Here is a 26,204-nt window from a genome sequence, read left to right as displayed (position 1 = left end):
AAATACAATATGGCCTCTATGTTCTTTTGTCATTCCACACTATAAATATTCATGGGGCGGTGTTAATGGGGTCCGCAGCTCTATGCAACCACAATAGTTTTTTTGTTTATTCTCAGGACCATGAACTTTGAAACCATGAACCTAAATTTCAGGACTCTGCATTCAGGCGCATTTGCCGAGCAGGAGGGGAGAGGTTCAAGCTCACGGAGGACAGAGGAGAGGAAACACAGGCGAGATGTGAATCACGCCTCCTGGATCTTTTGGTTGAGATTAAACGGTAGGATCTGTTTCGCATGGGAGGCCTCCTGTCTCCCGGGTCTCCAGCTGCCCCAGCCTGGGGGAACGGCCTTCGAGGGGGTTCATGGCTTAGCTACTCAAGCATATGGTACAGAGGAGTGGGGAGCTGGAAATATTTTAATTGGATCAAATGGGATTTGCTGCATGTTTTACATTGAAGACTTAAGTAGAACGAGTTTGAATCATGGAATGTCTAAGATGGAGGGAGTTTAAGGGTCAGCTGAGCAATCTCCTTGTTTTCCATATGAGGAAAGTGGGGTCCAGGAAGGTCAAATGACTTGCTCAATGTATCATAGCTAGAAGTCACGTTTGCTGATTCCCAGTATATACTCTTCCTGTACCAGGGATGGCAGCTATGAGACAAGAATGCACATTTCCCCTCACCCCTTCTTGCCCAGTTCAGACACCCCTAATAACATCATGGCCCTCCTGCCCACTGAACCTGGACACAGCCTCCAACGCCATCTCAACACATGCTACAGGAGAAGGCAGCACAAAGTGATAGGAAATAGGACATGAGTTGAGATCTAGTCACATCCTATACTGTGCTGGCCACTTCCATAGCCCAGTTGTTCCAGCTAAGGGTTTCTATTGAAAGCCACTTACAGCCTGAGCTTGGGAGTCTGAGAGTGCATAGCAGAAACACCCACAGGACCCAAGTTCACGGGACTTGTTAACTTAAAGGTCAGTCAGGACCTAGGAGAGCGCCACACACAAATGGGGACTACAGAGACACTGTGCCTGAAAGCAGATTGCAGGTCAGGAGAACTTCTAGCCCTGTCATTTGCCTTGTCACTTGTCACTTGTCACTGCCCTCTACAGATGAACCAAAAGGGGGCCTAGATTGTGGTCACCTTGCTCAAGGCAGATGGGGCCCCCGCCTCACCTCTTCATCCATGTCATAATATCGCTGCACCAATACATTTCCAAGTCACATCGCACCTTGGCTTTCCAAGCAGGACTCACTTGGCTCAAGAAATACCTGCTCAGCTGCTTTCCCAGAGGAAAGAAATGATCCAGAAGATTGGTGGGGGTATAAGTTTTACAGCTCCCAATGGGTTTCCTCTCCTGCGTTGTACTAGTCCCCTAAGACTCATACCACCAAGAGAGCCATGCTCTCTGAAGACTCCACAGGAAGACTCCTTGACTCTTCCACAGGCATTTCTTGCTTTGTGGCAGCATAACCGCACTCTCTGCTTCCGTGGTTACACAGTCCTCTTCCCTCCATGTCTGCATCTCTCTATGTCTCTCCTTTTATAAGGACACCAGGGAGGGGTCGCTATGAGTCAGGTCTGACTCGACGGCACATAACAACAACAACAGCCATATTGGATTAGGGCTCATCCTACTCATGTTAACTAATAATGGTTTCAAAGACCTTATTTCTAAACAAGGTCACATTCAGAGGTACCTGGAGTTAGGACTGAAACATATGGGAGAAGCACAATTCAATCAAGAACATGTGCCACCTGCTGAATTGGTAGCTTTTCTTGGAGGAGTGAGGTGACTTCTTGGACCCACAGGAAAAAGAGCCATGAGCAATTGGCATGGGGGAGAAGTGGCATCCTATATGCCACGCTTTCCACTCATAACCCTTGGTTGTTGTTGTTAGGTGTCATCGAGTCGTCGCTGACTCATAGCAATCCTGTGCACTGCCCAGTCCTGTGCCAGCCTCACTATCCTTGCTATTCCTGAGCCCATCGTTGCAGCCACTGTGTCTATCTGTCTCATTGAGGACCTTCTCACATGATGCTTTAAGGATACTAAAACTATTTCGGTCCATGTAAATAAGTATCTGTGGCAAGGCCTGAGCTCTGATTAAAGCTTTCCTTTACATGCTGATTCTCCCCCATCCTCTGCTCTGCCTGTGTCCAGGAAGGCTGATTCCACTAACCACACTCTCCCTTGCTCCCTGGCTTTGGGTTGTGTTCACCAGGAGACAATGGCAGATGAGAGGGAAGAGGACAGAGAGATCCAGGGATTTCTTCCCTGTTTCCTCCCTGCTGAGGTGCTGTGTCTCCAGCAGAAGGTGCAGTTCTCCCAATGTCACTCCTGCAGCTCCAGCTCCAATAACACTGTTCCCTCTCCTTGTTCCTTTAGCCACAGAGAACACAATGGCTTCCCACTCTTGCTAGTCTCTGGGTACCTCACCCTCTCTTGTTTGTTCCCTTAACCTTACCTCTGTGCATAGTCCCTTCATTACGGTCTCTTCATCTGAAATCCTTGGGGTAAGATCCGTTTCTTGCCAGGACCCTGACTCACATATAGTTGATCTAAGAAAACCATTCCATTATTTCTTTAACTAAATAGGAATGTGAGATTCTGACTGGTAAAGGGAATAACTACTCAGGCTTAAGATGGCACTTTTCATTGCTTAATTCTAGCAGACTTATTGCTAACTCACATCTGTTGGGTCCCTGAAGCCTTAGCTCACCAGGCCTGCACTCAGCAATGGAGAGAATGATGCAGTTGAGGTCATAAAAGCCAGAAGCAATTCTTGGGCTCTTATCTTGCATCTTATGTGCCTGGTTCCAGGACCAGGAGCATCTCATAAGCCCTAATATCTCCACTGTGCAATGATCCCTCTGAGGGCCATTAGTTACTAGCACAACAATGCATAACTCATGCTAAAAGATGAAGGCCCACTGAGACCCTCAATAGTTCAGAGAGTGGAAAGATGCACCAGGCAGAGAGTCAAAGAGATCTGGGGCCTACCCCCAACTATGCCAGTAGCTATTTGCATGACCCTGGGCAAGTTACTGCTCCTCCCGGGTTCTCACAGGAAACATGAAAAGCTTAGAATAGGTAACCCTAGGGTTCCTTCCAGCTCCAACGTCCTACAAGAGTTTACTCGAAGATCTTACTGTATCTACCTAATTAACTTTATCTACCTAATTAACGGCAGTAGTTCTATCAACATTTTGATTAAATTTTCTTCATAAAGGTCCAGCATGTTTAAGTTAAGCTTATTGTGAAAGAGATTGTTTATTGTCCATCAATATCTATTTTCCCTTCTTCCTCAATAAAAATATTATTCCAGACATTCCAGAAGAAAGATCTCCTACACTTCCTATAGCTCTATGTGGCCATGTGACTAAGATCTGGCAAGTGAAAAGCAAGCGTATGTGACAACAGTAGCCCTGGGAACCTTCTTCTCATACATTCTTCATCTGTTTTCTTTTCCATGCCTTCTCCATCAAATTGTCTAGACCATGTTTGTGATGGGAAGACCTCTGGTTGCCATCCTGGACCATGAGAACGAGGATCTCAGCCTAGGGATGTAGAAGGCAAGCTGGAAGGAGTCTGGATCCTGGAGGACTTCTTGGAGCAAGCTGCCATATCAGCCCTGGACTGCCAACCTCTAGACTTTGTTGTAAGAAAGAAAGAAATGTCTAACTTGGTTAAGCCAGTGTTCCAGTTATCAATGTATTGCTTCTCAGCTCCAAATTTATTCTTCCTTGTAATGCTTTATGGTACCAAAGCTAGACCCTGTAAACATTTTTCCTTTGCCAGTTTGCAGGTTTGGCTTTGTCAGTAGAAGGCAAAGTACCTACAGGGGTACTGCAAGAGAAAGGGACTAGTCTTCCTGTTTCTGGTGGTCTCTTCATTTCTTACTCTACAGAGTAGATGCAGCAGTGTTCAGGAGACCCACTGGCACCCACCATCCAGAGTTTTTCCAACACCTCAATGGGCCATTGTCCTGTGGCATTTAAGAAATCTCTAACATTCAGTGGGCCACAGCCACACCCTCTCCTATGAAGTGTGTATTTCATCCTAGAGGAGATGCCTGCCCTCTTCCAAGTTTATTGCTTTCTTAGTGGTTGCCCCCTAAGCTGTTATTCCTGAGTTCTTTAGTGTTCTCTACATCCTTTAGTACTCAATCCTCTTTTGCTAGTCAATAATTGTTTATATAGGAGTTCTGGTAGCGTGGTGCCTAAGGCACTTGACCGCTAACCAGAAGGCTGGAGGTTTGAACCCACCAGCCACTCCTCAGAAGGAAGGTTGGGCAATCTACTTCTGTACTGATACCGCCTTGGAAACCCAAGGAGGGGTCACTAGGAGTTGGGTCTGACTTCATGGCACATAACAAAAATTGTTTATATATTAAATTTTCCCTGTTCAAATTAATGGGGGTGGTTTCAGTCTCCTGACTGGACCCTGGTGGACACAGTCAATTAACTTGGGTCTATTACTAGCAATTTAACCAAATATTAACATAACATCTCCATGGGAATCAAACAATGATCTAGTGTAGAATAACCTTTACACTTTAAAAAATTGCCTCTCGATATATGACAAAGAATTGAAGTCTTTAATCTATAAAGAGCTCATAAAAATATTTTAAAATGAAAATCCAATTAGAAAAATGAGAATGAAGAGAATCAATAGCACATAAACAGGAAATACACACAGCAAAGGAAATACAAATGGCCAAAACATATTTTAAAAGGTTCAAAATCATTTGAAAAAGAAACAAATTAAAATATAAATGAAGAAATAGCAAAATATTTTTTACCTCTTCTATCAAGCCAGTCAAGGTGTTTTAAAACTATAATACAAAGTACTGATATTGCTGGAGTACAAAGTAGTAAACCTTCTTGAATGGCAATTGGAAAATAACTATCACAAGCCCGAAAAGTATTATATTTTTGGCCCAGCAATTCTCCTAGGAATTTATTCAAAGAAAATAATTAAAGGTGTAGCTAAATTACAAGAATGACTCCAGTGTTATTACTTAAGGAAATTATTGGACATAGGTAAGAAGGACAAAGGTAACTACAGGGAGGCAGTGGGAAGAGAGCTGTTACATTAGGGGGATTGCAATCAATGTCATGAAACAAAAAGTGTATGAACTATAAGGAAAACGAATTTGCTCTGTTAACTTTCACCCAAATCATAATGAAAAGAAAGAAAGAAAATGATTAGAAAAAAAAATATATATATATATGTCCAACAATAGAGGATTAATTAAAAGAATTATGGTGCATTTATTTGATGGTATAATCCATACTGAAAGCTGTAGCCTTTGATTTTCATCAGTTGATTTCATCAATTGCTTCACGTTCTCTTTGCTTTCAGCAAGCAAAGTTGTGTTATCCGCGTATCACAGGTTGTTAATGTTTTCCTCCAAACTTAATGCTGCATTTTTCTTTATGTAACCCAGCTTCTCAGATTATTTGCTCAGCACGTAGATTGAATCAGTATGGTGAAAAGATACAGATTTTTTCTGATTTAAAACCATGCAGTATTTTTTGTTCTGTTCGAAGAACTATTCCTTGGGAGCACAATTAAGTCACCTGGGATTCCCATTCTTAGCAATGTTATCCATAATTTGTTATGATCCACACAGTTAAATGCCTTTGCATAGTAAATAAAACACAGGTAAATATCTTTCTGCTATTCTCTGCTTCAGCCAAGATCCATCTGACATCAGCAGTGATATCCCTCGTTCCGCTTCCTCTTCTGAAATCAGGCTTGAATTTCTAGCAATTACCTGTTGATGTACTGCTGCAACCATGTTTGAATTACCTTCAACATAATTTTATTTGCATGTGATATTAATGATAATATTTGAAAATTTCTGCATTCCCTTACATTACCTTTCTTTGGAATGGGCACAAATATGGATCTCTTCTAGCTGGTTGGCCAAGTAGCTGTCTTCCAAATTTCATGGCATAGACAAATGAGTGCTTCCAACTGTTGCACCCGTTTGTTTGTGCATTTTACTTGTATCCAAAATCAACAGCCATAGAAGTAGCAGTCAAGAAATCAAATGACACATTGCATTGGACAAATCTGCTGCAAAAGATCTCTTTGAAGTGTTAAAAAGCAAAGATGGCACCTTGAAGAATAAGATGTGCCTGACCAAAGCCATGATATTATCAATTGTCTCATATGCATGTGAAAACTGGACAAAGAATAAGGAAGACCAAAGAAAAATTGATACACTGGAATGATGATGAACTGCGAGAAGAACAAACAAACCTGTCTTAGATGAAGTACAGCCAGAAGGCTCCTTAGAAGCAAGGATGGCAAGACTTTGCCTCTGGTACTTTGGATACATTATCACAAGGGACCAGTCCCTGGAGAAGGACATGCTTGGTAAAGTAGAGGGTCAGCAAGAAAGAAGACCTTCAGTGAGGTGGACTGGCACAGGGGCTGCAACAGTGGGCTCAAACATTGCACCAATTGTGAAGACGGAGCAGGCTCGGGCGCTGTTTCGTTCTGTTGTACGTAGAGTCACTATGAGTCAGAACTGACTCGACAGCACCTAATTACAACAACAACTATACAATAGCATACCAATTTTTTTTAAATAATGCAACTTTTTAATTGATGTTTTAAAGTACATTTATTACATAAGCATCTTTATTGTCATAGAAAGAGATTTATGGTCTAAGTGGTAGTAAAATACAAGCAGATTCAAAGGAGTATATACAGGATTTTCAGAAAAAAAAAAATCAGAAAAGCATTATAAACAGGTATGGAATAAGTCTAGAAGAGCATACAACAAAATGGTTACTTGTAGGAAATAAATAGAATCACTAGAAACATGCAGTGTCCCCTTGTTCTGTTTGAATGACAGCCTCCTGGTCCATGTACAGGTTCCTCATGAGCACAATTAAGTGTTCTGGAATTCCCATTCTTCTCAATGTTATCCACAATTTGTTATGATCTACACAATTGAATGCTTTTGCATTCGTCAATAAAACACAGGTAAACATCTTTCTGGTATTCTTTGCTTTCAACCAAGATCCATCTGGCATCAGCAATGATATCCCTCATTCCATGTCCTCTTCTGAATCCAGCTTGAATTTTTGGAAGTTAAACATGACATGGTTTAAAATCAAGAAGGGAGTGCATCAGGGTTATATCTTTTCACCATACATACTCCATTTGCATGCTGAGCAAATAATCTGAGAAGCTGGACTATATGAAGAAGAATGTGGCTTCAGGATTGGAGGAAGAATCATTAACAACCTGCGATACACTGATGACACAACTTTGCTTGCTGAGCGTGAGGATGACTTACAGATGAAGATTGAAGAATACAGTCTACAGTATGGATTACACTTCAATATTAAGAAAACAAAAATTATTACAACTAGACCAATAAGCAACATCACAATAAATGGAGAAAAGATTGAAGTTGTCAAAGACTTCATATTACTTGATTCTATAATCAACACCAATGGACGCAGCAGTCAAGATATCAGATGATGTATATATGTTGTTGTTGTTGTTGTTATGTGCCGTCGAGTCGGACCCAACTCATAGCGACCCCTCCTTGGGTTTCTGAGGCAGTATAACTACGGAAGTAGAGTGCCCCATCTTCCTTCCGAGGAGTGGCTGGTGGGTTTGAACCGTCAGCCTTCTGGTTAGCAAGCAAGTGTCTTAGCCACTATGCTACCAGAGCTCCTGATGTATATATAGCCCTGGGCAAATTGGTTGCAAAAGTGCTGAAGGGCAAAGATGTCTCCTTGAGGACTTGCACCTGACACAAGCCATGGCATTTTCTTTCAATCGCCTCATAAGCATGTGAGAGCTGGACAATGAATAAGGAAGACCGAAGAAGAGTCGATGCTTTTGAGTTGTGGTGCTGGTAAAGAATGCTGAAAGTACCACAGACTGCTAAAAGAACTAACAGATCTGTCCTGGAAGAAGTGCAGCCAGAATGCTCCTTGGAAGCGAGGATGACCAGACTTCGTCTCACCTATTTTGGTCATGTTGTCAGAAGGGACCATTCCCTGGAGAAGGGAATCATGCTTGGTAAAGTGGAAAGTCAATGAAAGAAGGGAAGGCCCTCAACAAGATGGATTGACACAGTGGCTACCAAGATGAGCTCAGGTATAGCCAGGATTGTGGAGCTGGCACAGGACCGGGCAGTGTTTCATTCTGCTGTACACAGAGTCACTATGAGTCAGAGATGACTCGATGGCATCTAACAATAACAACTAGACACATTTATTCCTGTTTTCTCTCTATAATCCTCAATGAACCCTCACTGTGTAATTGAGGAAAATGCTTTATGTTAAAAAATAATCTCCCTCTCCCACTCATCTCCAAGGCACCCCAATGCTTACTGAATCTTTCTGTATGAACTCATGTTTCAACCACGACCTCGAGGCATAGCTTGAGATTTCTCCCACACACAGAACCATAACCTCTCTTCCACCTTCCCTTCCTGTCCAGTCTCAAGGCATTCAAACCCTACACATTCATAGTAACCTCCTAGTGGTCCCCAAATTTGTCCTGGAAGAAGTTCAGCCGGAATGCTCCTTGGAAGTGAGAATGGTCCAACTTCATCTCACCTACTTTGGTCATATTGTCAGAAAAGACCATTCCCTGGAGAAGGATATCATGCTTGGTAAAGTGGAGGGTCAGTGAAAAAGGGAAAGACTCTTGTTCTGGTTCCCACTTTGACAAGCATATACCACAAATGGGACGGCTTGAACAAACAGGAGTTTATTCTCTCACAGTTTGGAGGTTTTAAGTCTGAGTTCAAAGTGCCAGGCTCTAGGGGCTGGGTGAAAGCCCCTCAACCTTAGGCTTCAGCTCTGCCTCCTGCTCCTGGCCCACTGAAGCTAGAGCCTTTTCTTCACTCAGACAGCTACTGACTGCTGAGACTGACAAGCCCAAGGTTGACAAGTAAAAAGGCACAGTCCTGATGTTACCAAACCACACGGCAGGCCATGAAGTCAAGTCCACTGAAAGTCCCAAGATTGGCAGAGCATGGCAGGGTGCTGAACAACACAGCTACATGCAGGGTTCAAGAGTGCCATAAGCTAGAGACCATTTCCCAAGGTTTCTCCTTGTATACAGGAAGCAGACCACATCCCTAAGGCAGCTACTCAGCTGCTCATAGTAGACTCCACCCTGGAGTTGATCACCAGTCTCATCATGGGGAATACTACATCCAGCTGCCCAGCCACTCAACCAGGCCCAGCCAAGTTGACGCACAAACTTAACTACCACAACCCTCAACAAGATGGATTGACACAGTGGCTGCAACAATGGGCTCAAATATAGCAAGGATTGTGAGGATGGAGCATGACCAGGCAGTGTTTTTTTTTTCTGTTGTACAGAGGGTCACTATGAGTTGGAGCCAACTGCACGGCACCTAACAACAACAGTTGTTTCTGTTTCTACAGATCATAAACATCTTATATCTTCAAAGAAATTTAATTTTTTAAAGGATACATTTCAAATACCTTTGTTTGACATCCACTGTTCCAAAGCCTCAATACTCTTGAAAGGACTCTGCAAAGTAAACCAGAGTAGCCCTCATGGTCGTATGTCAGCTCCAGACATATCCTAGGTGTTCCTGGTGCTTGGCCTGCGCTCATGCTGCTTCTGCTGCCTGAAATGCCTTCTCCTGCATCCCAGCTTCTCCAAATTCCACCCATCTTTCCAGGTCAGGAGCTCTTGTGGCACAATGATTAAAACACACAGCTGCTAACCAGAAGGTTAGCGGTTTGAACCCATCAGGCACTCTGCAGGAGAAAGAAGTAGTCTGCTTCTATAAAGATTTACAGCCTCGGAACCTTATGGAACAGCTCTACTCTGCCCTAAAGGGTCACTAGGAGTTGGCATCGACTCCACAACAGCGAGTTTAGTTTGGTTTGTTGGGTTTCCAGGTCCAGCTCACAGGGCTTCCCTTCCCTTCATCAGGAAGCCTTTCTTGACTGTCTTACGATATTCCCTACCTTCTCTAAGGAGTCTCTGAGTGGTGCAAACAGATGACACATGCAACTGCTAACCACAAGGCTGGAAGTTTGAGTCCCCCCAGAGGCACCTTAGAAGAAAGGGCTGACAACCTACTTCTAAAAAATCAGCCACTGAAAATCCTACAGAGCATGGTTCTGTGCTGACACACATGGGGTCACCATGAATCAGACTTGACTTGAAGACAACAGGTTTCACAAGAGCAAATGAGGATCTTGTAAATGTGTTTTAAAATGATCGCTCTGATTGCAACGTGGAAAACAGACGGTGTGGACCAAGACCGACAATGAGGAGACCTGTTCAGGCACTACTGCAGGAGCCAAGTAGCATCAGAGGGGGCTTGGACCAAGGGCTGGCAGTGGAGAGGGAGAGGAGCAGACGGTCTCTAGATGGAGTGTGGAAATCTAATTGGCAGGACTTGGGTTGAACAGCATGGGGTGGGGGGTGGAAAGACAGGTGTCCAGGATGGCAACTGGGTTTCTGGCTTCAGCACCTGGGTGTCCTCTGGTACCACTTTGGTACCCAGACCCTTGGAGTCCAGCAATTAGTGATCCATGGTAGCCTTTGAGCCAAGGAGGAGAGACTAGGAAACGGCACTGGCTCAGCGAGGAGGAAAATTGACCAGGGGAAAGAAGACTTAAGAAGGAAGCTCGCCTGAGGCTACTCCTGTGGGAAATCAGTTCAAGCAGGACTCACATCGACTGGAGGCCAGTAACCCAGGTGGGAGGAAGGGGAAGAAGCTCAGTGCAAATTGCAGGATGAGCTGGGAGATAAGTGGCCCAGCTGGCGGAGCAGGCAAAGACTGGGGCTAAAATCAACACTCAAGTGCTCATGCAGGCGAGCTTGAGAATATTTATTGGTAATTGACAGAAGTGGTTAGAGGGTGGCGTGATCACAGATAGGTCTGTAACCAATCAGCAGGAAAGCACGGTTCCTGTTGCTATGTTTGCATCCAGGCAGAACTGTATTATAAGCAGGCTAAGAGGATCCTGGAGGAACCTGCTTCTATGCATTTGGTTCATCTGTCGTCCTCTCCCTGCTTTGTGGATGAGAGAGGGTGAGCTGTAGAGCAATAAATTGCACCTGCCACATGCTATGCACCCCTGGAAAACTCCCTGCAGCCCTGAAAAGGGGACTTGTAGGGACATTCCCAAATGGGAAACAACACCAAAGAGCAGCACTGACCATTAAGAGTGGTTTGCTAGACAACTAATACTCGCTGCCTCACTGAATCCTCAAACCAACTGACATGACAGATTTTAGCATCATTCCTATTTTTTAAATGAGGAACTGGAGGCTTAGAGAGGTTAAGAAATTTGCTCAAAACCCCACAGCTACTAGGGCAGAGGCAAGCTTTAAGCCATGACTGCCTGATCCTAAATATATAGATAGATAGATAGATAGATAGATAGATAGAGATATATAGATATAGATATATATATAGATATATATATATATGTAGGCCATAGGCCATAGGCCATTTTACTACTTCTCCTCTCTCTCTCTGTCTCTCTCTGTCTTTCTCTCTCTCTCTGTCTCTCTCTCTCTCTCTCTCTGTCTCTCTCTCTCTCTCTCTCTCTCTATATATATATATATATATATGCCATAGGACATTTTACTACTTCTCCTCTATAAAATAGTTTGTATCCTGGCTGCCATCTGCCCAAACCATCTTCTACAAGGGCCCAGACTATCTCCTGTGAGTGCCCAGACCACGTCCTGAAAGCACCCAGTGCACCTCCTGTGAGGATCCAGACTACCTCCTATAAATGCCCAGACTACCAGCAGGTTTGTTTGAGGGACCGAAGGAGGGAATAGAAGGGAATGAGTGATCATCTGTTGCCCAGAACTCTAAGTTATTATAATCACTGTGTGGTGGTTGTTTGTGTGTCAACTTGGCTGGGCCTGGTTGAGTAGCCTGGGCAGCTGGTGGTAGTTATTCTCCATGATGCGACTGGCAATCAGCTCCATGGTGGGATCTACCACAAGCAGCTGAGTAGTTGCTTTGGATATGTGATCTGCTTCCCGAATATAAGAAACAGCTTTGGGAATGGTCTCTAGCTTATGGCACACTTGAATCCTGAATGTAGCCTTGTCGTTGTTTAGCAGCCTGCCATACTCAGCCAACTTTGGGACTTTTAATGGACTTGAAATAATGGCCTGCCATATGGTTTGGTAACATCGGGACTGTGCCATTTTATTTGTTGACCTTGGGCTTGTTAGCCTCAGCAGCCAGAGTGAAGAGATACCTCTGGCTTCAGTGGGCCGGGAACAAGAGGCAGAGCTAAAGCCCAAGGTCGAGGGGCTTTCACACAACCCCTAGAGCCTGGCACTTTCAACTCAGACTTCTAGCCTCCTGAACTTTAAGAGAATAAACTCCTGTTTGGTAAGGCCATCCCATTTGTGGTATATTCTTGTCAGAGAGGCACTAGGTAACCAGAACACACTGTAAAAGTGAAAATCATTATTCTTCCCTTGAAAACCACAGTGGAGGTTGAGAAGACAAAGGTTTGGGGACCAGTGAAGTTATAGCCTCTATTCAGACCGCCTGACCTGGTCTCCATGGTGGTAAGGATGTGTGTCACAATCGATGCAGTGTGAGTCCCAGTCCTGCTGTATCTCAACTGTTTGGACCTGGAGGCCACAGGAACACCATTTGAGAAAGACTGAGTGGCTGCCAGGAGCCAGGGGCCAATGAAGGCTTGGATCTAACACCATTCCCACATCTCTAAAGTTGTCAGGGGCTGCTTCCTCGGATGGCGCCCAGACACACGGTTGGCTTTCAGGCCACAGAACACACCCACCACCAGCACCAGCACCTAATACCATCATCAGGGAAGCAAGTGATATTCATGGTAAGTTTCAGAGTGAAGATAAAAATCTCTGGATACATAGGAGCTGAAGAAGGAGCCCTGGTGGTGCAATGGTTAAGGGCTTGACTGCTAACTGAAAGGTCAGGGGGTCAAACCCACCCAGCACCGATGCAGGAGGAAAGATCTGGCAATCTACCCTCATAAAGATTGCAGGTTAGGAAACCCTACGGAACAGCTCTTCTCTGTCCTATAGGATCACTATGAGTTGGAACCGACTTGACAGCACAACACATAGTAACAACACAGAGGCAATATCAACACTGGCATCACTGTTGTTGTTGTTATGTGCTATCGAGTCAGACCCAACTCATAGCAACCCCTCCATGGGTTTCCAAGGCATTATCACTATGGAAGTAGATTGCCCAACCTTCCTTCTGAGGAGTGGCTGGTGGGTTTGAACCACTGGCCTTTTGGTTAGCAGTCAAATGCCTTAGGGACTACACTACCAGAGCTCCTCCTGGCATCATCAGAAAACAAAAATCTTAAACCATTGTTGGTTTCCTGCCACCTGGAAACTTTGTTGGCCTTTTGGGGAATGAAAGTAATAAAAGCAATGTTGTTGTTGTTATTTGCCGTCAAGTCGGCCCCGACTCATAGCGACCCCTCCTTGGGTTTCCAAGGCAGTATCACTACAGCAGTAGGATTGCCCAACCTTCCTTCCGAGGAGTGGCTGGTGGGTTTGAACCGCCAGCCTTCTGGTTAGCAGTCAAGTGCCTTAGGCACTATGCTACCAGAGCTCCTAATAAAAGCAATAGCTGATACTTATTGAATGTTTCCATGTGCCAGGCACTATTCTAAGTGCTTTGCCTGCATTAACTCATTTAATCCTCAGGATAATCTTTTGGAGTAAATATTACTATTTACATTTGATAGATGAGGAAACTGAGGCCCTTCAAGGTTGCTCAGGGTCCCAGTTACTAAGTGGCAGAGGCAGACTTTCAACCCAGGCAACCTGCCTCTGGAGGCTGCCCTCTTGACCCCAGACTCTCTCACAGGAATGGGAAGCACCACTGTCCATAGTATTCCATTTAACCCACAGTTTTTGAACATGATAGGTATTTTAGGGCCACATAATCATAGCAGTAGTTCACATCTGTTGAGCTTCTATTTGCTAGGCACACTACCAAGGGCCTTTCACATAACAAGCCTGCCAGTAGGCATTTCTAGTGACTGCATTCTGGTTGTACTTCTTCTAAAAGTGACCTGTGCATTTTTTTGGCAGTTCACAGCATATTCAATATTCTTCATCAGAACACCAAGTCTGAATGCATCAGAACATCCCTGAGAAGCAAGGATGGTGAGACTTAAGACTCTCTTACTTTGGACATGTCATCAGGAAAGACAAACCACTAGAAAAGGCCACCATGTTTGGTAGAGGGCCAATGAAAATGAGAGAAACCCTCAATGAGAGAGACTGTCTCAATAGTTGCAACAACGGACTCAAACATTCCAAAGATCATGAAGATGGCACATGACCAGGCAACGCTTCATTATGTGAAACATAAGGTCCATGAGCTGAAGCCAACCAGATGACAGCTAACAGCAACAAGTAACCACCTTATACAGATGAGGCTTATAACAGTTGAGGGATGCACTTAAGGCCTCACAGCTATACAGTCAATGACAGAAGTGGAAGGAAAATCTAAGTCTGCCTGATTCCAATTTTAGATCAGAACCACAATGCCAAGGTAAAGTCTGTGCTTTTGACAGGCTGGGGGAGAAGCCAGGTGCTCAAACAACCATGGCCCAGGCCAGGGAGTGCCAAAAGTAGTTGAAAATGCAGGGATCAACAGAAGGAACAGAGCTTCCCACAGGAAGGACCTGCAGACCTACACTTGGGTTCCATCTGGACACATCTTTCTACTGAGAAGGCCACATCCATCCTTGAGCTGGAAGCTCCCAGAGGGCAGGGACAAGGTCTGGTGGGCACTCAGACATCCAGCACCCAGTGCAGAGCCCAGCGTATGTCTGGCACCCTGCAGCCCTGAGGCTGTTATGGAGGGGTCCATGCACAATTACTGCCCTGTCCCTCTTCTTCTGTGTGTTGGACAAAAGATTAAGACACTCTCCCAAAACACCTGTCTCCCCCAGGAAAGGGTGCAGGGCACTGATCAGATGCAAGGTGGTCAGGAGAAGGGAAAACAATCAACAGGTTCCATCATTCTGCTGACGTAAAATTTGGGGGCCTAACTTTGATGGTATCATTCTTGACTTTCTCTTATGTTCTGCAGAACTTGGGCTCTGTCTACAGAAACAGGGTAGGAAAGGCAGTTTACTTATATGCAAAATGGGAACCATCTCAGCTGCTTATCTACTCTTTGGGCTGTGTTGAGGGTCAAATGGGGTGCTACTATCCAGCTCTTGGAGGATCTTCATCCAAAAGGAGCCCAAAGCCATCCCTAACCCAGCCTCCCCTTTATGCTGCCCACTCCAGTGAGTCCTGCTGCTTTTGGAACCTCTGGGCTTTGTTTGGCATCCGATGGTAATGAACTCTATACCTGCTTAGTTGACTTGAGTTCTCAGCACTGGCAGCCACATGCCTCATCCAACAGTTAGTTACTCAGGAGCCAAGACAGTGAGTTTCTTCTGATACTTGCTCCCCCCACCCTTTTTTTATTACCATCTTTATTAAGGAGCTCTGGTAGCATAGTGCCTAAGGCATTTGACTGCTCAGCAGAAGGCTGGTGGTTCAAACCCACCAGCCACTCCTTGGAAGGAAGATTGGGCAATCTGCTTCCCTAGAGAAACCGCCTTGGAATTGAGCTATAAATCACCTACCATAAAATTTACCCTTCACTTATTTTTGAGACCTCACTTAACAATAATTAAGTTTCAGGTCTGAATTTAATAATCCCTAACTCTAACTACTCTATTTGAAACCAATTATTCACTTACTACAAACATTCAAATTCCTCTACACCATTTCAAAAAGAGTTTAAGAAGTACTTCTGAGCACCGACTCTGTGTGTGAATAATGCATTTATCAATTATGGGCACTTGCCTTGTGCCAGAAACTGTGCTACCTACATGATATAAATTGTATCCTTTAATTTTCGTTGCAACACAGAAAAGTGAGTATCAGTAGTTTTTATCAAGTGAAAAGGAGCTCTGATGGTGTACTGGATAAAGCATTTGGCTGCTAATCAGAAGGTTCATGGTTCAAACCCATCAGCTGTTCTGTATAAGGAAGATGGGGCCATCTATTTCCATAAAGATTTATAGCCTCGGAAACCCAGAGGGAGTTGCTATGAGTCAGAACCGACTTGATGGCAGTAAGTTTGGTTGATGGTTTTATCAAGTGAAAGGAAGGAGCTCTGGTGGTGTAGTTAGTGGTTAGGGCATTTGGCTGCTAACCAAAAGGCTGGTGGTTCAAACCTATCAGCTGCTCTGCAGAAGCAAGAAGAAATAATCTGCTTCTGTAAAGATTTACAGTCTTAGAAACCCAATGGGGCAGTTCTATTCTGTCATATAGGGTCACTATGAGACAGAAATGACTCGATGGTAGTAGGCTTGGTTTTGGTTATCAATTGAGGAATCTGAAGGTCAGAGAAGTTAAGTAACTTACTCAAGGTCACAGCCTTGCGTAGGTGGCAGATGTTGAATCCAGATCTGTCCAGTATCAAAACCTGTGCTCTTAACATACCGTGGTGCTCTGTGGGTGTGAAATATTGGAGACAGAGGTTGACTAGATGGCCGCCTGTCTGGTGAAGTTGGAAAGACAAACATTTAATTTCAATGAAGCCCTCAAATGTTTTAATTCCATCAAATTGGAACCTGCCCATCAGCAAGAACATCACAAGAAGCAGAGATGAAAATAAAGTTATAAAACTTGCAGAGATGCAGAGATGAAAATAAAGTTATAAAACAGGCAGCGCCAGGGAGACAGGCTTCCAAAAGGCAGCATGGGAGCCTCACGTGTGTATGATACCAGGGTGCCTGTCCCTGCCATGAAGGATGGACACCCTAGGGAGCACGGCTGGGTCCCACCCTCCTGACTCCCACCTGAGTACTCTTGGGGAGGCTATCTGCAGCCCTTGTGGTTATACTTTATTCTCCAGGCTGACGACAGGCTTGGAGGTGCCTTCAATCATGGACCAAGTCCACACCAAGCCAAATCTTCACCATTCCCTCCTTCAGGAAAGACTGATGGGTGCCCACAGCACAGGGCCAGTAGTGGTTCCGTGGTAGAATTCCTGCCCCCTGTGGGAAATCTGGGTTCGATTCCGAGCCAATTCAGTGGAGCTTCCAGACTAAGGCAGAGTAGGAAGAAAGGCCTGGTGATCTGTTTCGGAAAACCAGCCAGGGAAAGCCCTGTGGATCACAACGGTCCGACCCCCGGCTGACCATGGGGATGGCACAGGCCTGGGCGGCGTTCTGTTCTATGACGCGTGGAGTCACTTTGACTTGGGGGCCGACTTGACAGCAGCTAACAAGAGCATGCCAGGTGCTGCTGCAGGCACTGAGCACAGAGTAGGGGTGAGGCAGGCCCTCGTGGAGTTTGATACTCCAGCCTCTCATCAGCTCTGTGGAGCCTCAGCTGCTGGCAAGGGCTGTCCCAGAGGACACCGTCCTAGAGTGCTCTGCTGTGTGCCATCAACACACTGCAACCCTATAGGACAGAGCAGAATGGCCCCATGGGGTTTCCTAAGCTGTAATCTTTACAGGAGCAGATCTCCTGATGAGTGGCTGGTAGGTTTTAATCACTAATCTTATGGTTAGCAGGTGAGTGTTGGTGACCCCAAAAATCAGAACCTGGCTGGTAGGGTCATTGTGTCTTGGAGAAAATACAGGATGGGGTGTGGGGTCCCAAATTCCAGTCAGAAGTAAGGTCTGAAAGTGTGCAGAAGGAATCCAAAGTTGCTAATGAGAAAAGAGCCAGCTCCTGACAAGGCACAAGCTTGTAGTCACTTCTTGGCCACAGCCAGCTACCCAGAGGGAGTGAGTAGTTGGACCTGTGGGCTCAGGACCGTAGTCACAGGGGACATCAAGCTCAACTGGCACAACATACTACACAAAAACATTGTTCCACATCCTGCTTTGGCAAGTAGCGACTGGGATCTTAAAAGTTTGCAAGCAGCCATCTAGATGCAATGATGGATCTCTCCTCATCCAAAGAAAAGAAGAATGAGGAAAGCCAAAGATGCATGGAAACAACTAGTCCAAGCGATCCTGAGATGGTACACCATGCGATCCTAAGCCTATATGACTAGGTGCCCAGCTACACTGTCAACCACTCAGAGGGGGATCTATGTAGGAGATCCTGGATAGAGAACAATGTGGAACAAGACTCAAAATCATGGGGAAACAAAGAGACCAGGTTTGCTGGTCCGATAGAGCCTAATGGAGCCACTGAGACTATGGCCCCAAGGTGCCCTTCAGGTCTGGAATTGAACCCACATCTATGGCTTCCAGCCAAACAAAAGACAGGCATATGAGCTGAACATTTACATTAGGTAGATACACTCCTTGGAGAGAACAATCATGGGAGAATGGAAGGGCTGTGTATGCACAGGGAGACAGCTTGGGGGGCAGGAGTGCATGGAGGGAAGGACACAGGGAAGAGGTAACTATCAGGAGGAAGTGGGAGGGGAGCTATTGCACTGTGGGAAATTGCAGTCAATGTCATGAGACAAAGTGAGGTGCTGTATGGAAAGTAAATTTGCTGTGTAAACTTTCACCCAAATCACAATTTAAAAAAATAAATAAATAAGAGCTAGCTCCTAGGCCACCATTCTTATGAGCCTGTCCCAGCAGTGAGGAAGGCCCTGGCATTTATAAGGCACCAGCTGAAAAGTAAAGCTTACTGTCAGCCAGTTCCTTTATATGTAATAAACCCAAAAAGCTTAACATCACTTTACAGTTTACAAAGCACTTTCATATCATTTAAGGCACCTGCCAACACTTTTGGTGACCTGAGTTATAGCCTCTTGCCTCAATTCTGGAAAGTTCCATCCATCCGTGTCTCCCTACTTTTCTGCTTGAGAAATTTTTTTTTTTTTTTTAATTGTGATTTGGGTGAAAGCTTGACATTTTTCTGAAGCTTAGAGCCCAGTAGACCTGCACACGCAGGTATAGGTTGCACCTATGGGGATGTCACGGCTGGGGAGTGTGGTGGGTTGCATTTTCCAAAACCAGGTGCAATACTAACTCTCATTCCACATGCTCATTAACTATGTGACTTGGCCATTCATCTCATGGAGAGGTGGGTCTTTGTCCACCCCTCTCTCCTTCTCACGAAATACAGGCAGGCTTGTGGCCATGGTGAAAGTGACTATATATGACTTCTGAGGCAAGGTCATAAAGTCAATACAGCTTCTGCTTGGTTCTCTTGGGATTCTTGCACTTAGAACCCAGCTGCCATGCTGTGAGGAAGCCTAACTAGCCCACGAGAAGAGACTACATGGAGAGGTCACCTGTAGGTGTTACAGCTGACAGTCCAGCTGAGGCCCCAGCCAACAGCCAGCCTCAGCCATGAGACAACTGATTAAACAAACCTTCAGATGATTCTAGCCTGGAAATGTCAACCACTCCCAGCCTGTAAGTCTTCTCAGCTAAGGCCTCCAACACTGCGGAGCAGAGACAAGCCAACCCCTGCTGTGCCGGTCCCAAATTCCTGATCCACAGAATCATGAACATAATGAAATAGTTGTTGCTCTACATCACTGGGTTAAGGAAGTCTCTGGGTGGCACAAACAGTTATGTGTTTGACTAGTAGATGAAAGGAGGCCTGGGGGCACAATGGTTAAGCACTCAGCTCCTAACTGAAAGGTCAACAGTTTGAACCCACCAGACACTGCAGAAGAAAAGGCCTGGTCGTCTTCTCCATAAAGATTCCTTCCTAGGCAATTTTATGGGGCAATTCTACTCTGTCACGGTGTCACTTACAACACACAACAACAACTAGCTGAAAGGTTGGTGGTTTCAACTGACCCAGAGGCATCTCAGAACACAAGTCAGGTGATCCTCTTCCAAAAGCTCACGGCCTTGAAAACCCTATGGAGCACAGTTCTATCTGCACATATGGGGTCCCCAAAAATTGAAATAGATTCAATGGCAACTAACAACCACCACCACTGCACCACTGGGGTGGGGTTGCTTCTTACACAGCTATAGGAACTGGAACAGGGAGCAAACCACAAAGGACAGCAGCCCTGGGATAAATGCTCCAGCCTCCCATTCTTTGGGCAGATAATTCTGGGGGGCATTCTATAAGCTTCTTAGATCCTAGCAGGGGTCAAGACCCCACTGCCTAAAGCAGTCACCTCTACTTTTGTTGAATGTCCTACTTCCTTGTCTCACTGTCCCTGATCCCTCACCCCTATTTCCCGGGAACATCTCCCAAATAAACTATCTACATATAAGTCCTTGTCTAAGGCTTTGATTTTATGAGAATTGAACTGAAACACCCTCATAACCACCCTACAAGGTGAGCATGCTTGTTCCCATTCCCATTTTGCAGATGAGGAGACTGAGGCATGAAGAGGTGAAGAACTTGCTCAAGACGACCTAGACTCAGGCTGTGAATTCAGTTAAAGAAATGTGGAGGAGGGCAGGGAGGAGAGAAGCCCTCTGAGGCTTTGCAAGGTTTGCTCTCAGAAGCATGGTGGGTGGGATGATGTCTTGTTATTTACTGTCTATGAAACTCATGGATGCATTTACACTATCAGATGAAAAACAAAATGGCAGAGTTCTAGACTGCCACACAGAGACCATGCTTAGGAAGCCCATGCACATTACTAGCCCAAGTCACGAGGGCTTCACAGATTCACTCCCACGCTGCAACCATCTGATTAAAAAGTCACCCATGTTACAGCATCAAACAAAATGTCTGTTAGTAAATTAAAATCTTACAGATCAAAACCTGCTTCAAAGGTTATTATGAACATGTTCTTTTAACAAGTTTCAAGAAAATCTGTTTATAAAATACCTAACTTTAAGTCAGCCACTGTTCTACTAAGCGCTTAAATCTATTAGGGACATTCCTATCCACAAATTAGGAGACTTGTTGTTGTTGTTAAGTGCCGTCGAGTCGTTTCCGACTCATAGCGACCCCATGCACAGCAGAACGAAACACTGCCCGATCCCATGCCAGCCCCACAATCCCTGCTATACTTGAGCCCATCATCGCAGCCACCATGTCAATCCATCTCGTTAAGGCCTCCCCCTCTTTCGTCGACCCTCCACTCTACCAAGCATGACATCCTTCTCCAGGGAATGGTCCCTTCTTACAACATGACCAAAATAGGTGAGACAAAGTCTGGCCATTCTTGCTTCCAAGGAGCATTCTGGCTGCACTTCCTCCAGGACAGATCTGTTAGTTCTTTTTGCAGTCCACGGTACTTTCAGCATTCTCCACCAGCACCACAACTCAAAAGCATATGAGGAGACTAAGGACAGATAAATTAAGTGACTTGCCCAAGGTCAAACGCTTGGTCAATAACAGAGCCCTGAGAGGCTGGATTAGAACCAAAGGTCATAGAACTATAGACCATTGAGCAGAAAAGAGCCAGAGGGCACAAACCCGACTTCCTGTAAGACAAAACAGGTACAGACGGGTGTGAAGTGGGTCCAGGGAAAGATACACAAGGATGTGAAGTGGACGCCAGGCAAGATGGCTTCCACGGAGCAAGAGGTTCCTGGGTCTATCAGTTTGCAACCCCAACTCTAACGTCTTCATCCTATAGATAAGGAACCTGAGGCCCAGAGAGGAGGGGAGTTTCCAAGGTAACACAGCTACTGAGAAGCTGCGAGGCCAGACCTAGATTCAGAGCTCTCTTCTCTGCATTCTGGATCTTCAGCAGAATGGAGACCCACACTCAAGAAGGAGCAATGGGAGGTGTTAAGATTGAAAGCCTTGGGGCTGGTGCTAGGAGGAGGACCTCTGGATAAAAAGTTAGGGAGTTAGAATTTCCCTGGGATAAGATGAGAGGCTGCCCCTAGAGGTTTGGTTTAAATATACAACCAGGACAAGCAGTGTTTCCCAGCCTTTCACTGAGCTCTGGTAGCATAGTGGCTAAGACACTTGCCTGCTAATCAGACGGCTGGCGGTTCAAACCCACCAGCCACTCCTCGGAAGGAAGGTTGGGCAATCCTACTTCCGTAGTGATACTGCCTCGGAAACCCAAGGAGGGGTGGCTATGAGTTGGGTTTGACTCGACGGCACATAACAACAACAACAACAACAGTGCACTGGTGAACAGCAGGTTGGCCTCCCAGAAGTCTGTGCCCTCAGTCTGGGAATTTCCAGGGGGATACGCAGACTGAGAGTTACCTTGCTCCCAGGTCTCCCCTGCCATTGCCTTCCTCTGGTCACTTCTTAGCATCAGTGCAGCCCAGGGAGAGAGACCAGTGGGTTGGGAGGATCCAAGGGTGGCTGTGGGGGATGCACGGAAACCACACTCTGAGATCCTTGCCTGCCAATCCTATTCCATGCATAGAACAGGCATGCCCCAGTTATCCAGGTGGCTGCAATCAAGGCCTCTCATCCCAAAAGCACCAGAGAAAAGGAGGCCTGACAGGCAAGCCTGCCTCAGGCTGAGGCAGGGAACAGGGAACTGTCGCAGGCAGAATCATACCTCACTCACCTTTGGATTCACAGCATGTTAGAGATGCCCAGTGCCTCCCTAAACAAACTGAACTTCTGATACCAGGCCTCAGCTGCCACATGGCCTCCTAGAGCCCCAGCTTGCACCCAGCAGAGCCCAGGATCTGACAGGAGCAGGGTGATGGCTGAAGCACCACTTTAGCTGCAGTTCCCCTCTTTCCAGGGCATTGACACTATTCCAACAGGGCTCGGGGAGGCCCTTCTCATAGATCATGAATTAGGTCTCTGAGGAGCTGGGATACGTGCTGATCTACTCTCAAATTACCCAGGTACCAACTCTTCTGCCCATTGTCCTAAGTCAGAAGCTCCACAAGGTACAGCAACAGGTAGATATCCTGGGGGAATATTCCCTTATGGTAAGCCCTCGTGCCTGGTCTGATGTGCAGCCTTCACAGAATTCTCAGGTCTCACAAAGCTTCCAAAGGCCTCCAGCCTCCCAGTAACCTGGTCTTCCATGTTTTGACCCAGCCAGCCCCCAGCCTAAACCAGAGTCACTGCAGTAGCAATAAAAAATAATTACAAGGAGAATGTCATCATTCCATGTGTGGAGAATTTTCCCATCAACGATCTGAGCCCTCCTATAATTACTATGCTCATCTTAGAGATAAGGAGCCCTGGTGGAACACTGGTTAAATGTTTGGCAGCTAACTGAAAGCTCGGTGGTTTGAATCCACCAGCTGTTCTGCAGGAGAATGATGTAGCAGTCTGCTGCCCGAAAGATTTACAGCCTTGGAAACCCTATGGGGCAGTTCTATAGGGTCACGAGGAGTCAGAATTGGCTGGATGGCAGTGGAGTTTCATTTAGAGATGAGGAGACTGAGGCTGGTAGCTGGCTCCAGGGATTGAGGACTGGGACCACTGGCCCCTGGCATTCACACCTGGCCTGTCACAGCACGTATGCGGGTGGAGGCTGCACTCTTCCCTCTTTGTGCTTATGTCTGTGGGTAGCCTAGTGAAACTGGGACGGACAAAGCTCAGAGACAAACATGACTACCCGCGGGGCCCGGGCCACGGGCCAGGAGCGGCTTGGCCGGCTTTGTGGGACCATCTTCTCCCCGGGGGCATGAGTACCCCTCTGTTTCAGCTGGGAACTACCTCAGATCCATGGGCTCTTTCTGGAACATGTGCTTGGGCTTTTCCGGGCTGACGTCTCAAGGATCCCAGCTCGGAATCTGCTTCCCTCGGGACACACAAGTTTCTTGGTGGCTCCTGGGAAGCCGGAGCTGCAGCGCTCAGGCGGCGATTTGCGCCAGAAATATCCGCGCGTCCTGGGTCGCCGCTTCCTGGTGGGATTACAGCACCTGGCGGCTTCCTTCTCCGCTCGCCCAGGACAACCCCCAGGCCAGGACGACAGGGAAGTTTACAGCCACGTGAGTCTCACACACACACACACACACACACACACACACGTCCCGCAACCTTTCTCTTTGCCTGCTGTGAAGCTTTTCTTTTTCAGTTCTCTTCCCAAGAGTAACCACAAGATCTTGGGAAACTTTGCGCAAAACTTACAAATGACATGAAATTGGAGCCAGCAACTCCATCTGAGCCTGGGAACGCCGCGCCCAGCCCGACTCTTACTCCAGTCCCGAGCGTCCGGCCGTGGCTCCGGACTGACACCTGGCTGTCAGACGGCGGGCCGGCCCCAGCCCCGAGCGCCCGTACCTCGTCGGCGGAACACGCCCCCGGCACCACCCCCGAGCGCGCCGCACACCGGGGCCAGGCGGGCGCAGCCTCAGAGTGCGATGTAAGCAGGTCCGCTGAGCATTGTTTTCCCGGGCAGCCCCGGGGACCCGCCCCACCGACGGCAGCGCAGACTTGCCCACCATTTCATTTGCATTTCAAAGGCAAACTTCTGCCGGACTTCCCCGGCGGCCGCGGCACCTACCGGCTTTGCACGGGTCGTGGTAATGCTGCAGCTGCCTCTCCGCGCCCTCCTCGCGCTCCAGCGCCCAGTGGTCGGAGGCGGCGTCCGAGAGCTCCCCGAGCCCCCTGGCGCCGCGGGGCAGCGGCAGCAGCAGCGGCAGCAGCAGCAGTGGCCCCAGGGCGCCGAGCGCAGTCGCCCGGGGCATGGTCGCGAGGGGCCGGCGGATCGGAGGCGGCGGTGCGCACCGAGAGCTCGGCTCCGCGAGGGACGTGCACAGGGTCGGGCGCAGGCGAGCAGAGCGCGACGCCCCCTGCCCGAGTCGGGCCGCCGGGGAAGCCGCGGCTGGGAGCTACTTGCCCGGCGGCCGAGGCTGCGGCTGCCGTGACTGTGGCGGTGGCGGTGGTGGTGGGAGCAGCGGCCGCTCCGCCCCTCTCCGCCCGGGCTGGACCACACAGCCCTCGCCAGGGGCCCCAGGCAGCCAATCACTCGGGCGCCCGAGGCGAGGCCCCTCCTCTTCCCGGCACCTCCGCAACTTCGGAGGAAGGGGAGCGAGGTGAAGATGCTGAAGGCAAGGGCCCGGGGCCCTGGGCGCTCCCACCGAGCCGGGGGCACCCTTCTCCGGCTGCCACGCGCGCCTCCAGCTCCCGACAACGCTCCTCCTGCAGCTCGGGCACCGGCTCGCCCACGTGTTTTATTCTCATAACTCACTTTACAACTCCCAGAGGCACACACGTGGACGAAAGCAGACAGCAGCGGTCAGAGCTCGGAGCGCAGCACCGGGAGCCCTAAGTGAGCGGTCCGCCTCGCAACCCACTCGTTATGGGCTTTCGGACCACCGCCACTCTGCTGGCACGAAGTGAACCGTCCCTCACGTCCCTTTCAGCGCAGAAAAACGCGGGATCACGACTCTCGGCTCTTTTCATCGGGCGCTTCGTGTTCCAGCTCACGGCTCCTCCAGCCGTGAAGGGCGCCTGCTGCAGCACCCACCTAGCCTAGTGGCTGGTGATGCGTAAGGAAAATTATTTAAAATTCCGATTCCTCCTCCAAGCGACCCTATCCTTTACTAAAACAGTTTAAGATGCTTCATACAGACACAAAGATTGACCAACGAACGTGCCATTGGTGTTAAAATATGGAGATGTCTTATTAAGATACTCACCAGTAACTTGATGGAATAAAAATGACCACTATATAAAGTCTAGTTTTTTTTTTTCCATTAAAAGCAACTGTCCCCCCAAAAAAGACAAGCTCTCAAATAATTCAGGAAAATAATGTATTTGAAACCCACTCCTATGTTGTACTTTAAATATAAAAATGGTCAGAACTGAACCATTTTGATTTAGCCTTTTAGTATTAACATAGTATTTACGCTAGCAAAGTTGCCACAATGAAGAATAAATAAAACATACCAATGTGTATCGAGACTTTCAGCATCACACCCAGTAGCATCATCTATCATTTAAACTGCCAACAGAAAAATGGTCTAAACGTTTGAGTTTCTACATGGCTTCACCACTAACGACAACAGTCTACAGGGACCTGAGATCAGAGCTTCATACCCAGCTCTTGTGTAACGATCATGGCTTCTCATCTATTAACTAGGATAAACAAAAACAAAAAAACCAAACTCACTGTCCTAGAGTGAGTAGCGACCCCTCCTTGGATTCCCAAGGCCATATCTCTACAGTAGTAGATTGCCCAGTCTTCCTTCCGAGGAGTGGCTGATGGATTTGAACCCTCAGCCTTTTGGTTAGCAGTCAAATGCCTCAGGCATTACACCACCAGCACTCCCATGCACTGCCATCGAATCAGATCATAGCGACCTCGTCCTTGGGTTTCT

General features: G+C 47.0%; 1 protein-coding gene across 1 annotated transcript in view; it reads right to left on the bottom strand.

The window, feature by feature from the left end:
• The window catches only part of TLL2 (tolloid like 2), a 174,878-nt gene extending 150,309 nt beyond the window's left edge, over positions 1–24,569 (bottom strand). Inside the window, exon 1 of the mRNA XM_007940052.2 lies at positions 24,386–24,569. Coding sequence (XP_007938243.1) covers positions 24,386–24,569 — 184 coding nt within the window. The remainder of the gene's footprint in view (positions 1–24,385) is intronic.
• Between the last annotated feature and the right edge of the window lie 1,635 nt (positions 24,570–26,204).

Source organism: Orycteropus afer, unplaced genomic scaffold (genome assembly GCF_000298275.1).
Source record: "Orycteropus afer afer isolate SDZICR_OR568_19922 unplaced genomic scaffold, OryAfe1.0 scaffold00064, whole genome shotgun sequence".
Classification (NCBI taxonomy): Eukaryota; Metazoa; Chordata; class Mammalia; order Tubulidentata; family Orycteropodidae; genus Orycteropus; species Orycteropus afer.
Note: the sequence above shows the minus strand (reverse complement) of the source record. Positions and strands in the feature narration are given on the sequence as shown.